The sequence below is a fragment of the Miniopterus natalensis genome, chromosome 8 (assembly GCF_054644295.1).
Source record: "Miniopterus natalensis isolate mMinNat1 chromosome 8, mMinNat1.hap1, whole genome shotgun sequence".
Taxonomy (NCBI): Eukaryota; Metazoa; Chordata; class Mammalia; order Chiroptera; family Miniopteridae; genus Miniopterus; species Miniopterus natalensis.
Window position 1 is genome coordinate 15,669,667 of NC_142088.1, and position 15,470 is coordinate 15,685,136.

Genomic DNA, 15,470 nt, shown 5'->3' on the forward strand with positions numbered 1-15,470 from the left:
AGAATATATTTCTAAAAGATGTATCTGATAAAATACTGTTATTCAAAATAAAGAACCCTAAGACTCAAATAAAATGAACTAATTAAAAATGGCCAAAAGTACTGAACAGACACCTCATCAAGAAGATATACAGATGGCAAATATGAATATGAAAAGATGCTCAGTGTCCTACGTCATTAGGGAATTGCAGATTTAAACAATGATATACCACCACATACCTATCAGAATGGTGAAAATCCAACACATTGACACCACCAAATGCTACCAGGGATGTAGAGCAACAGAAACTCTCACACACTGCTGATGGGAATTAAAAATGATACAGTCAGTCACTTTGGAAGACAGTTTGGCAGTTTCTTACAAAACTAAACATACACTCATCATACAATCCAACAATCATATTCCTTGGTATTTACCCAAGGGAGTAAAAAACTTATATCCACACAAAAACCTGCACATGAATGTTTAAAACAGTTTTATTTATAATTGCCAAAACTTGGGAACAACTAAGATGTTTCTCAGTAGGTAAATGGATAAACATTGGTACATCCAGTTATGGAATAGTATTCACCAGTAAAGGAAATGAGCTATTATAACCCGTGAAAAGGCACGGGAGAACATTAAATGTATATTACTAAGCGAAACAAAAAGCCAATCTGAAAAAGCTACTTACTATATGATTCTAACTATATAACATTCTAGAAAACACAATATTATGGAGACAGTTATGGATAGGTAGGGTACCAGGGGTTGGGCAGGGGATGGATGAAGAGGAAGGGCAGAGAGAAATTTTATGGCAGTGAAACAATCTGTATGATACTATAATGTTGGATACATATCATACATATAACCCATAGAATGTACGACACCAGGAGTGAAACCTAAAAAATGGACTTTCGGTAATAATGATGACAATGTAGTTTCACTGAAAATAACACATGTACAATCTTGGTGTGGGATGTTGACAGTGGGGGAGTCTGTATGGGAAGTACATGGAAACCCTCTATTTTCCATTTTGCTGTGAATCTAAAATTGCACTAAAAAAATAAAGATTTCTGTTTCTAACAGAAAAAAAAATCATTAGTGAACGGAATCCTTTTTTTAAGGATAAATGTTATATTGAAGGCCAGATAACTTCAAAAAATCTGAAAGACGACTTACGGTGAAAACTTTGAGCATTAAGCTCTATAAGCGTATGTCAAAACCAATGGTGATATTGTCTTAAAAGAAATGTCTTGGTAACTTTTAAGGATTAAAATTGTTATTAATTTTTTTAGGAAGAATATTTATGGAGAGAATACTTACTATTCAAAGACATAGCTAAGACAACCGTGTGGGCGCGGTTGTGTTCATTCAGAGCTCATTTCTGCACAAATGCTAAAATGAGAATGGTGCGGTGGTCTGGGTTGTCGCCCCCTCACCCATAAGTGCTGCGGAGGCTCTGACAAAGGAGAATGTGTGAGGCTGTTCCCTGGTGAGAGTAAGAAGCCTCAGGAAACCTCACCACGGCAGGGTGGCTGAAGACCAGGCCTGACTGAAACAACTCTGGCAGCCTTTCAGCCCACTGACTGTACTGGGAAGGAGCCCGGGTCTAGATATGGCCACCGGGGCCTTGCCTCTGGGTGTGCCTTCGCTGGTGTCTGCGGGGCCCGCTGGGGCGCTGGGGAGGGTACGGAGGGGACCCTCTGCGCTGATGCTGGAGAGAAACTCTGCGGATGGGGCCCAGACGGTGCTGCGGCCCAATCCTCGAGTTTGTGTCGCCATTATATCCCCCCTGGACCCTGGAATGGTTATTGTAGAATTGCTGGGGCGGTAAAGAATGGTAGGAAGGCACAAAGGCGCCTTGGCCATAGGGCGGGAACAGAGGGCGAGGCTGGGCAATGGGTGAAGAAGGTCGCAGGGGGGCGCGCACAGACGAGGACCTGGGCGGGGGCCTGGACGACCTGGGCGGGGCCCTGGACGAGGCCCGTTGTCCCGAGTCACCTCTGCTCTCCCGGCGCTGCCTCCCCGCCGCCGGGCCCGCGCTTCGGCCGCCGGGCCCCTCCCGGACCCACCTGCCCACCGCGCGGCGCGGGGGGAGGTCCACGCCCCAGGCGTCGGCCACGTGCGCCAGCAGCAGCTGCGAGAGGCGGCGGTGCGCGCGCTGGTCCCAGTGCACGCCGTCCCGCTGCCGGTGCCGCGCCGCGTGGCGGAAGTGGAAGTGCAGGTCGAGCACGTCGAAGCCGTGCCGGCTGGCCTCCACGGAGCTGTAGAAGTTGGCCTCCATCACGTCCAGCCGCAGGTGCGCCCCCCGGTGCTGGTGCTCGGGCAGCAGGAAGCCGCCCGAGACGACCTCGGCCACCGGCATGGCGGTGTTCCACACCAGGAGGCAGGGCTCGGGCAGCGCGCGGCCCAGGAGCCCGAACAGGCTCCCCAGGTCCTCGCGGTAGCCTCTTCGGAAATCCGCGCCGTAGCGCGAGAGGTCCCAGAGGCAGGAGTTGATGACCACCAGGTCCGGGGCGTGCTGGCCCCGCCGCAGGTCCTCCAGGACCTCCACGACGTACGGGGAGAAGACGCGGGTGAGGAAGTAGAAGCGCAGCAGGTGGTGGGCCGAGCGGAACTGGCGGACCTCGCGGTAGTGGGTGCCATTGTGCATGCGGCCCCACCGGCCACCCTCCAGCAAGATGTCCCCCTCGAAAGTCAGCTCACCCTTGGCCTTCAGCTGGCTGGTGGACAGCAGGCTGTCCTTCTGCAGCAGGACCACCAGGTCCTTGTACACGGCCCTCTGCACGGAGTCCCCCATGATGACCACGAACTTGTTGTGCAGCAGCTGCCGGACTTCGCAGGAGCGCAGGTGGGCCATGGGGCGCGGCTGGCGCGGGCGGTGGCCCAGCCTCGCCTTTGCTCGGGGCAAGTGGGAAGGGAGCTCAGGTGGGGCGGAAGCGCCCTGCACCGAGGGCAGCGGGGTGTGGGTTGGGTGGAGCTCCGCCTGGCGCGGGGGAAGGAGGCGCCGTCCCAAGTCCTCCTCAGCCGGAGAGGATTTGGACCCCGTACGTGCGTGACCTCTGAACCCCAGAGGCGCCGTGCGGGGCTGAGCTCCACCTGGCGGAGCGGAGGCGCAGAGCCCCGGGCACCTGCGCGCGGAGGGACGGCGAGCGCGCGCTCTGGTTGGCGCACGGCGGGCGCGTGGCCTGCTCTCCGGCAGCCCGGCGGGCACCGTGTGTAAGTACGCTAAAGAATTTCTTAATTTCTTCATTGCCGTCTTGGTGCTCCTGAGCCACCTTCCTGTACTTGCGGCATTTGGGGAATGGCCCCGCTGGGGGCGGGGGGCATGCAAATTCCAAAGGGAGGACCCCACTGGGGACTGATCTGTAGCCAGGATGCCCACGCTGTGATTGGTAGAGTATGTGCAAGTACCACATGGTTCAACTCTTTGTTTCTTTTTTCTTTTACTTATTTATTGTCGTCTCATCGTGGATTCTTATCCACTTGGAAGAAATAATACACAGAGACTCCCGTATACCGTTTACCCACTTCCCCCGTGGATAACATCGTGGAAAACTGTAGCACAGTGTCACGCCCAGGATGCTGATCTCGGCGTAGGCAACATACACACCATTTCCTCCCTGCAGGATCCTTTCCGTGCCCTTTCCTCGCTACTCTCCTCCCTCCTGCCCCACTACCGTAATGCCTGGCAACCGCTAAGCCGCCCCCCAGTCCAGAATTCTGCCATTTGGGGAATTCTATATAAATGGGAATTGTCCTGTACATACCCTTGGGGGATTCACTTCTCTCTCTCAGCATCATTCTTTGGAAATTTGTCCAGGGTCGCTGGGGATTCATCCAGCAGCGTGTCCACTTTATAAACCCAACCCACCTTTTTTCTGCATTAAGGAGTGAGTTTCTCAGGGGCACAAACGTGTCAAGGCTCTGTTCCCTTTTCATTTGCTGAGCCCGATTCTGTGGCATGATGCACCACAGTCAGGTTAGCCATTTGCCCTTTAACAGGCCATTGTTGGGGTTGTCCGCAGTTTTTGGCTATTACCCATCTCGCCTCTGTGAACATTTCAGTACAGGTTTTTGTGACAACCTGTAGGTTTCAAGCCTGGTACTATGACTGCTGGGTTGTATAATGGTTGCAAATGTAGTGCTTTAAGAAATGCCCAGACTATTTTCCAGAGAGGCTCATTCTATATTCCCACCATCAATGGCCAGTTTACTTCTTTAGGATGTAGATATGAGTAGCCTGGGCATGACCTTTCTGGTTGTATAGAGCCTTGTCTCCTTCCTTGGATATGGATATATGAAAAGGGTGTAACCTTGAATCTGAGTCTTGAATTAGACCATGCTAATGAATTCTCTCCAACCAAACCTCCAACCTTTACTTCCAGCCTCTCTCTAACTTCCTGTTGGTACTTTCCAGTGTGATTGTTTAATTACTCTGACATTTGTGTGCAATCTAGTTTTTCTTTTTCTAATTGTTAATTCTGAGCATGGAGAACCTTTGAGAATCCCTTGGAAAAGCAGACCCCCTTCTACCTTCTACTCAGGGCATTTGAGGCCATAGTTTCCTGCTGTGATTTCTCCAGTGATCACACCCTGTCTACTTGATCTCTTCTAGTATTTTCTTAAACTGTTATCAGAATCTCTTTTTTGTGTGTGTTTCAACACTGCTAAATTTTCCTATAATTTCAGTGTTATCAGGAGCAAGAGGCAAGTTGAGAATTGTGTTTGTTCTGCTGTTCAAGTGCCGTCCTTTTAATTATGTTATTGTGGAAGTAAGTTGTGTGGTCTTGCACAGTTGATTTCACCTCGCTAACGCTGCTTCTGTAAGATGGTGTTGGCAGCGTGGGTAGCAGGAAAAGTAAATGATCGCTAAAGTAATTTTCACCTCATTACAGTGTATGACTCTCTGAATCTATGATTAGAAAGTTAAAACAACTTGTTAGCGCATTATATTAACAGAAAATTGTTTCTTATCCTGGTCATCTTTTCAACCCTCTAATCCTCCAAGTATTGCCCTGTGCTTCAGCTACATAAATATATTAGTTAAGCCCTGGCTGGGTTGCTCGGTTGGTTGGAGTGTCATCCCACACACCAAGGTTACAGTTCGATTCCCAGTCAGGGCGCATACCTTGGTTGTTGGTTGGATCCCTGGTCAGGGCATGTATGGGAGGCAGCTGATTGATGTTTCTCTCTTACATCAGTGTTTCTCTCTCTCTCTTTCCCCCCCTTCCTCTCTCTCTAAAATCAATAAAAACATATACTCGAGTGAGGGGAAAAAAATAGTTAAAAGAAGGAAGGATGGAAGGAAGGGAAGAAGGAAGAAGAGAAGAAAGAAAAGTTATTTTGTTTACGTGAATCTAATTTGGGTCTGTAGTCCAGTTCTGTCCTCTTAAGCTTTGAAATTTAGAATATAACACTGCTTTATTTTCTAAACTTCCTTCGTCTGTAGATTTGATTAGAGGTTGGCATCAAAGTATCGTGATTCTTCCTATGTCATAAAATTAAAATTTCCAATAAATATATTGAGAATTTTTATTTATTCATTAAATAAAGATAATGGCACAGATGAAGGGGAGATTAAAAAAAAAAAAAACAATAAAAAACTTTCTTGAGATGAGCAAGAGGCAAAGGTCAATAAGTTTTGTGTTTTCTCCTGAAAGAAAGAATCTGAGATTTAGAAAGACAGCTCTGAGCCCAAATATTATAAGGTATTAGGTGGTGGGGAAAGAGAAGTGTCCTATATACAAGATATATGAAGATATCCATATAATGGTTCTAAATGAAATTAATAGTATTAGGCACATTCTCTTTTTAAATTCCACTATGGTAGATTCACTCCTAAGTCCTTCTGGTTTTAAAATTTAAGGTTATTCTGGGTTTAGGAGTTAAAGATTAAGCCAGATGGAGGGTAATTTATATAAGGAAGAAAAATGATAACAGCCTTAAAAAGAGACAAGTATCGAAGATTTAGAGAAGCTTAATATGATAAAGAGATGAGCACATTGGTTGGAGAGGCCTTTCCTGACCATCATATCCATACCTCCTTTCCTTTCCTACATCACCTGAGCTCCTTACCCTGCTTTTTCTTTACAACACTTACCACTACTCCCTGACTTTTTATTAATTACTTTTTTATTGTCTACCTATCTCATCAGGATTTAAGCTCCATGAGGAAATGGCATATTTCTATCTGTTGTTGTACCCTTAGTTCTTAGGGCCATATTGGGTATGTGGCTGATACTCAATAAATACTTATTGAATGAAAGAAAAAGTGAACTATGGAAGCTCAGCTTTGGAAGTGATCTTAAAATACTACTTTAAATACCCATCTAATGCTGGAATTGCCTAAATCACGTCTGCTGGCAAGTCCTCTAGACTATGCCACTATGTCATTCATGTTTAGTTGTGGGGAACCTTGTGCTTCCCACAACAATCCATTTTTTCCTCTCAGAATTGGACCATTAAAAACAGCTGGCTGACTTTCTTTTAAATGATCCTGTTTTATTCTTTGAGCTAGTAAAAGACAACGATAATAATTCTTCCATATGGCAGTCTTTAGTATATTTGGATATAATTTGGATACTGTTACTCTCCTTAATGGTCTCTTATTATAGGCTCACAATCTTTTCAGTTATTACTACTAAGAAATAATTTCTGTTCTATGTTAGTGCATGGCTCTGTCTTCAAATAGGCCTAGCAAGAATTTCTGTATGTGGTCATAGAGTGGATTCCTATGGAAAAATGACCCCCTTCCCTTCCAAAAGGCAGTGAACTTTTGCTTCTAGGGTCCTCTGTCTGGGTGGATTCTTAACTCTGCAAGTTCAGGGGGAGGAACTAAGGAAGCAAGAGTTGCCCACATTCCCTCACATATATCTTTGATCTCATCTTTGTCCTTTGCTCTTCTTTTGTCTGCTGATTGAGCAGTAATCTCAAAACTACCACATTCAAATTGTCATTTACATCAGTTATTAAAGCCAGATTACCTCTTGTCTATGTCCTGCTTCATAAGTCTCTTTTCCTATTCTAGTTACTCTTTTCAGAATACATCACAAGTCATACATGACATTCAGAATAAAACCCAGTTCTAGGTGTGGTTTGATCAACACAATCCCAGGTTTGGATTATCACCTCCTTTGTTCAGTTAATGCTGCCTAAACCCTAATCTGCTTTTCTGGAGGATCTACCACACTCATGACTCACATTGACTTTACCTTCCACTAAACTGCCTGAGTCATTAGTATTGTGTTCCCTGTCCCAAACCTGCGCCACTGGCTTTTTGAACTAGAGAGCAAATCCCAGGATTTACTACTATTAGATGTATTTGATTGCTTCAGCTGGCCAAGATCTTTTTATCCCATTGCGACAGCCTGTCAAGACCTTTTTGGATTCTAATTCTTTCATCCTGGTTAGTCACTGTAAACCAGTGATCTGTAAACCATGCTTGGATAGGATTCCTTCAGATCTACAAGTCAGTAGTAAGAATGCTGACTGGCTAGGATGGCGTGAAGGAACTGGGGTATACAAACAACTCCAGGTTTACGGTTATCTAGTTTTCAGTAGACTTTGGATATAGTTGTTTAATCTATTATTGATCCATATAGTTATTTTTGCTTCTAGGCCATATTTCTCCATATTGCCCAAAAGGAGTTCCTGAGAAATTGTTTGAAACACCTTCCTGAAGTCCTTACAGATTAGAGTTACTGTGTTTCATGATTGAGGAGCATAGTAACTTCGCAGAGGGATGCAGGATAGTCTCCCTGCCTCTCCCAGTCCACTCTCCACCGTGCCTTGTGCCCCTGGAAGGTGTCTTCCATGCTCTGTATTAACTGGATTCCATGTCCTGCATGGGCAGGAGGCTGTAGGAGGGCAGGAGAAGGATGAGATTAAAGTATGTATTTCCCCAGATCCCTCTCTTCACAACCACAGATAATAGGTGGCTTAGTATAAGTGGCTCTGCTCTCCTACCAAAGGCCTCGGTGTCTCTCCAGTGGAATTTTCTTAAGATAAAGACATGTGCTCCCTCCAGGTCCTTGTACATGTTTTCCTCCTTGCCCTTGAAACCTAAGGGTCAGGGATGGCTGCAGTGGGCTTGCAGGTTGTGTGGTCATATAGGGCCTCACGCTTGATGTAACAACACCCTGCTGTCCCTGTCTTGAAATTCTTAATACTTTTTGAATAAAGGGCTTTTCATTTTCATTTTCCCCTTAGCCCCACAAAATACATAGGTAGTCCTGCGTTGGGTGATACTAGATCTACATAGTTGCTCACTATCCCTACAAGGTTTCCTTTAACCTTGTTCTCATGGTTTTGTGATGAGGCCCTTCTGTAAACACTTTGCAGTTACCCTCTGGTTGTGTGTACCATCTCTTCCCTGCCAGGACCCTGATGGATACAGAAAAAAGTGACAACAGTATGATTTCTTTGAGCTTTTATTGTCTCTGAGTGTTAATTGCTACTTGCTTCTTTAGGTTCTCCAAACCTATTCCTTTATATAAAAGATTCTAAGACCTTACCTGAAATCAATGTAACTCTTACTTGTCTCTAATTTGTCAAATATCCCTTCATCTCAGATTCCAAAATTGGTTTCCAGTTTTATTCTCTTTATTGTTTCTGTTAGCCCTTCAGAGGTCACTGTCAATATTTGGTTTAATGATCTTACTTGCAAGTTCCTTATAGGCCTTTAGAGATGATTCAAGATTCGAAGCTTATCTATCCTTCCCCAGCTAGAGTTCCTATTAATTCTTTCTTACTGATATGTTTTGTCTTCTTTCAGTCCATGGAAAGGTTTGCTCTCTCTTTTGTCATCAAAGTATTAAATGACCTCAAACAGAGAACATTCCCTTTCTTTACCTTCTACTTGCTCTGATTAAGGCTTAAAAGACTTTTAATTTTTTAAATTTATTTTTTGGTAAACTGCAGTTTATTTGGTGCCATAGACCTCCTGAAGCCATCTATCAATTCTTTGTCCCCCTCTAATATGACTTCTTGCCTATGTTTTTTTCATGCCTTTCTTTGATCATGTTGAGAGGACACATAGATTAACATACAAATTCAGAGATGTAGTCAGCCCCCATTGGCCTCCAGCTCTATGAAGGAAGAATTCTGTATTATTGTTGCACCTTTAAGGTTTGGGCTTTTAACATTTATATTTGGGTCCTTTAAACAAAGAAAGACCAGATTGATTTTCAACAGAAAAAGACCTAGAAAAAAAGTGGCTGTAGGCAGATCTGTTTGCACTAAAACATGAAAGGGTTTTAGGGAAGAATAGTAGGGAAGAATCCAGGAAGATGTAGGTGTTAGGGAAATAACTGACATGAGACAGATGAGAAGAGAAGATATATGTCATTTTCATATATTATCTCTTGAAAGACTTCCATAAAGACCTGAATTACTTTGCATTGCTTTCTTGGAGCTTGCTGTGTTGCATGTAGCATCGTGCTCAGACCAGCTGTGAGAAGGGCCGGCGATGTTTGGGCTTATATATGTCCCTTAAAAATCTGATCTCTGTGACCACATTGATTTCTGTAGACTGTATGGCCGTTTCCTCCTCTGTGGCTTCATTTGCAATTGCACAGTTAGAAATACATTTATGTGAACTCCTGGAGTCATCTCAGTATCTCCTGGAATCGACTCAGTATTTCCTGGCATAAAAATCGAGCCTACACCCCCCCCCAAGTAAATATTTAATTAATTTATTTTTTCACTTGGTACTTTTAAAATTTTTATTTACTCCCTCTACTATTTCACCAAAAGTCCACATTTAGTTTTTTGTTTTAAGTAATAGATATGCTCATGTCATAAAATAGTGACTGACCTGCCTCACTATCAAATGAAGGAATGTCACCTTGCAGGGGCATTTACCAGTCCCAGACTAATTGTTGTTAGCCAGTCCTATGGCCTAATAGAAAACACTCAAGTTCTGTTTGGTCACTTAAATTATGTGTGTATGAAGGTAAAATGCTATTTTAACTCTTGTTTACTTTTAGTAAGCAGGATTTCTTGCCTCACAGAAGAGTATCATCCAATAAGAGTATTGTTGCTGTGTAACAATTCAGTACTGATCCTGTAGGGTAAATTGAAGACATAAAAAAAGATCCATACTCATTTTATTAGCTAAGCAGCATATCTCCATTGAAAGGATTGCCCCCTTTTGTGTCATCGGCTTCACTGTCCACCCCAAGCCCTGGTTGCTGCGAACCTCATTCCAGTCCTAATGCATTGTGTGTGCACTGATTCCTCCTCTGGGCACCATTCTACTCTTGCTTAAGACTCCAGTGTCTTCTCTCGTTCAAATAAAATGGCTTACTTTGGGTTTTATATTTAAAACTTTTTTTTTTAAATGAACATCCTAGAGCCTTGCTCACTGTTTCTGCAGCTGATATTCCATGGCATACTAGTCCCGGCAGGTTTCATTTTCAAAAGACTAAAAGAAGACTATTCTGTGGTAAATGTTTAGGAAATTCTATTTACTATATACACCTTTCTTGAAAATTACGTATACATTTACATAATAATCTGAAAAGTTTCACTGTAAAAACCTTTGCTTAACTTTGTTACTTCCCAAATTTATGTTGAGAATCCAAACTGTTTACATCTACAAATTTATTGGCTACACACTGCATTAACTTTACTAGGTGGCTGTCTTCATTACATGATTCCACCCTTCAGTCAAACTTGCCCAGGACATTAAAGTTGCAAGTAACTTTATTGTTCACTTTAGGAACTTCCAGAAAATCCACTTATCTAAGTACGCCATGTGCCCTCATCAGAGTGAATACCGTTTCTCAGATAAAATGGTGTGAGAGGAAGGCCAACTCTCCGAGTCCCTCTGTAACCATGTCCATGCTGCATCCACAGCCCTGTTCTCTCGTGGGCTCCCGCAGTCCTAACGAAGGCCCCGCTTTAACCGGATCTCTCAAACTATAGGTATCTCCCCCTTGTGCTGCCGACTTTGGATGCTTCAGAGTAGCTCTTCCTCGCCGTTGTGTGCAGTAAACTCAGCTTCGCTTTGTCAACAGAATGTCTCAGGGATCAACATTTGACAGTCTGACCTCAGACTACTTTTCATGTAAACCCGTTACATCCAGAGGAACCAGTTTCCAGGGGTACACTTGAGGGCCCGTAGACTCACAGGATTGTGTAGGAAAATTCGGTGCCCAAGAAGGCCTGGATCCAAGTTACCAAAAATCACCCGGTCTTCAAATTACTTATTTTTTTTCTGGAAATTTTATGTCACCATATTTGTATATACTAAAAAAGGCTAGTTCTTCCTTCATGTGTTTCCTGAATGGGTAATTTAATGGCTGATTACAGTTGTTTCTTTAATCTTCACTGATAGGAAATTCAATCCTTCTTTCTGTGTGCTCCCATATGTTGGATGGGTCTCAGAAGTTTATGTCCAGGTTTTATTGGGAAGAGAAGGATTGAGATACAGATTTCTGAAAGGTGCTACAATTGGAAATGTAAAATATCTGTTAACAAGTGTGATCTAATGAGCCTCATACCTGTGAGGGAACTCTTGGTACTCTGGCTGGCTGGGGGGCCTCCAGGAAAGCTACAGCAATGCTAGTCATCTGTTCCACAGGCATTACACAGGGAGATGGGTCTGGTAGAGTGTGGCTGATACAGGACTTTCCCTCTGTCTCATGTCCCCATCTCCCCAGACAGGGTTACTTGTCATCTGCTGTCCTGACACCTGCTCAGATCCTTCCCTCTCTGCCATGCCCTCCTCCACCCCCACATCCCCAGCACAGGATGAGATGTGTGGAAAACAGGAGACTGATTCACATTGCTGTGCAATTTTACTGTATCTCATGACTAAAAATCTTAAAATAAAAATAAAAATTATACATCCACAACTATCTGAACCTCAGTTTTCTGATTTGAATAATCTAGATTTTTACACCTGCTCAGTGCTTCAAAGGTGGTTGCTGTGATCAGGATATAAAAGTGCTAAGAATATAAAGCTTTACATAATTGCAAACCAGTATAAAGATGGTGATAGGTGTGGATGCTACTTCACATTAATGTGGAAGAGAGAAAAATGCTCTAGTATTATCCTTGCCACTCTAAATATTTGCACTATATTATTATGGCTTTCAGCAAAATTTTAGCTTTAGGTAAGTACTGTCATTTTTGTCTACCAGCTCAGCTTCAGTTTTGAATTTAATTCATTCTGAGTAGAAAACTACAGCAGTGATCAAAGGTATAATTATAACATATTTATAGCCTATTATTATTATAACATTCTGAAGTAAAGGGCAAAAATTTCACCTAGTGAACTTGTTCTTCCTGTTACTGACACAAGATTGAGACATTTAAATGCTAAGACATGGATCCCTGAGGCAGAACATAAAATATTTATAATGAAGGGAGTATGGACCAATAAATTTCTCTTATGAATGTTGTTAGCTGGAAGAAATAATAAATAACCTTCTACAGGCAATATCTCAGTTTGCATTTATTGTACCTCATCTCATCAGATTTTCAGGAAACAATAATGATTGCATAGTAGGACACTAAATTACTCTTATGTTTAATGAACAATTAAACTGTTAAGCTTTGATTAAGATATAAGAGCCTCAGTAATTTGACTGCAAGATGTGGTTTCTTTGGAACCATACTTGTGATAGTACCAATAAATATATTATAACTTATATAATTTCTATTAGAGAAAGAATAATTTCAGATATAGGTAAGCTTTGAAAAAAGGCATATCACACTCTTGGGTTTGGGGAGAGAGGAAAGGAATGGCATTTCAGTAGTAGGGAGATGAATTATGTACTTGGGATGTCTTATCTTTTTAGTCCATTTAAATCATTTTAAAAATTGGTACGGGAAATGGAAATTCAGTTTTATCAGATTATGCATATTGAAGTACTAGGAGATATTATGGTACCTGGGAAATAATGCAAGAGTGGGTGTGAAGATTTAAATCACAGTTCTGACTTTGTAGCTCACTTGCATGTGTGACTCTGGGCAAGTCATTTATCTTCTCTGGTTCTTTGGCTTCTTTAGTTGTGAGGTAGAAATAAAAAGACATTTTGCATGGCTGTTGTAAAGATGACCTGAGATAACTTATGCATTTTAGCCTGGACTCTCCAGGAAGCAGAGCTTGTGTGCAAGTTTTTTGTTGGCGTTTGTGATCCTGGGAACTGGAAGGAGCGGGGGACAGGGAAGCCAGGCCAAGAAGGAAAGTCAACATCAGCATGACTTGCCAGTGGTCCATGGCATAAGTGCCTACTTGCGTGATCACAAAGTATACTATCTGAAAGCCTTCACATCAAATGCGAATCAGGACCATCTGTCTAGGGGAAGAATGGAGGAAGGATTCCTTTATCAGTTTCCTTCCCCCATTGGTCACTCATGGGTTCCCCCAAAATCAGTGTGCTGAAGGGCTAACCCTAGTATCACTCAATATCACTGTATTTGGAGATAGGGCTTTAAAAGTGTGATTAAGTTAAAATGAGGCCTTTAGGGTGAGCCCTTATTCAATCTGACTGGTGTCCTTATAAGAAGAGGTAATTCGGACAGACAGAAGGCCATGGCAGGCCACAGCAAGTAGGCGGCTATTTGCAAACCAAGGAGAGTGGCCTCAGAAGAAACCAAATCTGCTGACATCTTGAGCTTGAATTTCTAGCCTCTAGACTGTGGGGAAGTAAATATATATTGTTTAAGTTACCCAGTCTATGGCATTTTGCTATGGCAGCCATAGGAAGCTAATACAGGGTGTTAACCCCCCACACTCCGGGTTGTACATGTGTGAGTGGAGAATAGGTTCCCTCCCTGTCCTCAGCTTGAAGTGTCAACACAGAAGCTCTGAGTGTGAGTGAGAGATGGGGCTCTGGAGCAGAGTAGTGTCCAGCGGCACCTGGGGATGCTGACCAGAGTCCTCACAGGTTAGGTGGCCGCTTCGGTGCCTGAAATGGGATAGCTGACCAAGAGAACCCAAGGAGCTACACAGGAGGGAGTAATACCATATACAAAAGCATTTTAGAACTGCAAGGTTTTTATTAATAATAAGGATTAAACTACTTATTGCTACTTGTATTTATATATGGTTCATTAGGAATAGATATGGTTTATGAGCTTATAATTACCTTACTAAATTTTGTTTTAAATCATATTTATGTAGAGTTCTTCTGAGACCAAGGGGAGATAGCCACATGTTTCCTCCAGAAAGCAAGCAAAATTTAGTCTTTAAAAAGGAGTAAACAAGCTATATACTTGAAAAGAGAAAGCTTTAAAAGCTGGCATTGCTTTTACTGATTTCATGTATGCGCCTGGTTCCCCTGAAATCCACAGCAGCTGAATTTAGCCCTCAGGTTACATGTACCATGGTCTATTGCAAAGAATCCTGAATTGGACATACTAGAGGGATGAGTGATTTTCTTGGTTACACAAGGCGTGCATATGGTTATAAGTTGGGTTACAGGAGACCACGAAAGCTTTCTGTTATATTTGTGGAGATGTCGGGAAATATCTCCATATTTCAGGGGCAGTTAAAGGGTTTGCGGATTGGTGAAGTGAGAAGGAGTGAGAGGAAATGTGGTTTCTGTGGGTGAAGAAATGGAGTCAGGAGTCCTGAGTGCTCTGACATAGACATGAGTGTGTGTGTGGGGGGAGAGGGGTTAGAAACATGCTTTTGCAGAAGCCAGCAATTGAAAACTTACCAGTTTTGAATTTTCCATGTCAACAAATCTGATACCAGACATGCTTCATGTATACATTCTGGTCTCAGAAGAAAACAGGTTGAAATCTATTCTCCAAGATAGTATTTAGTAGAAGTCAAACTGGTTTTCATAGCAAAGATTGTCAAAATGTTGCTTGCTGAGAAGCCTGATAAATGTTGGTAAGATGAAATGTGAACACTGAAATTGTAGGCTTTGCGTAAGTCATCATTTAATAACTACCTTATTTACCTAATAACTACCTTATTTAGCTAATAGCCGAGAAGGGAAAAACACGAGGAGACAGATGCGTTTGCTCACCCACTGTTTCTCTTTGTGTTCCTCTCTGGCTGAATGCCATTTCCAGGTGTTTGGTGTCGAGCCAAATACTAAAGTTAGACATTTGGTACAGCCCTCGTTGAGACACAGGGGTGATGCAGAAAAGCTTGTTCGGTCCTTGGCCCTTGACACTGCTATTAGGGCCTCTCTTTCTAAAGCTGACAGATTTACCCACCAGTTTCAAGGGAAATGAAATAAATAAGATAGAAATGTGATCAGAAAAGAAAAAAAAAATCTATTAGACCCAGATGTTAAAGCAAGGTCTCCGACTGTACTTGATTACTGAAGAAATTTAAGTTCTTTTATATTTCTTTGGGAAACCATGGACTTTGAGTGATGCTTCTATCCTTTCTAGGGTTTGGTTGAAATCTAATTCTGAAAGTGCTTATAGATATAGGACATTGTAAAGATAAAATCTTAACAAGCAAAACCAGAATTTGAGACAGCAAAATTTTAAAAAACGGAGTATGCCTTTGC

The 15,470-nt window shown here is 42.7% G+C and overlaps 1 protein-coding gene across 1 annotated transcript; it reads right to left on the reverse strand.

The window, feature by feature from the left end:
- Positions 1-1,591: 1,591 nt before the first annotated feature.
- Positions 1,592-2,842, reverse strand: LOC107524809 (PC-esterase domain-containing protein 1B-like). The gene has a single exon (XM_087819975.1). It carries the CDS (start codon positions 2,840-2,842, stop codon positions 1,592-1,594), a length of 1,251 nt encoding a protein of 416 aa, XP_087676101.1.
- Positions 2,843-15,470: the final 12,628 nt, after the last annotated feature.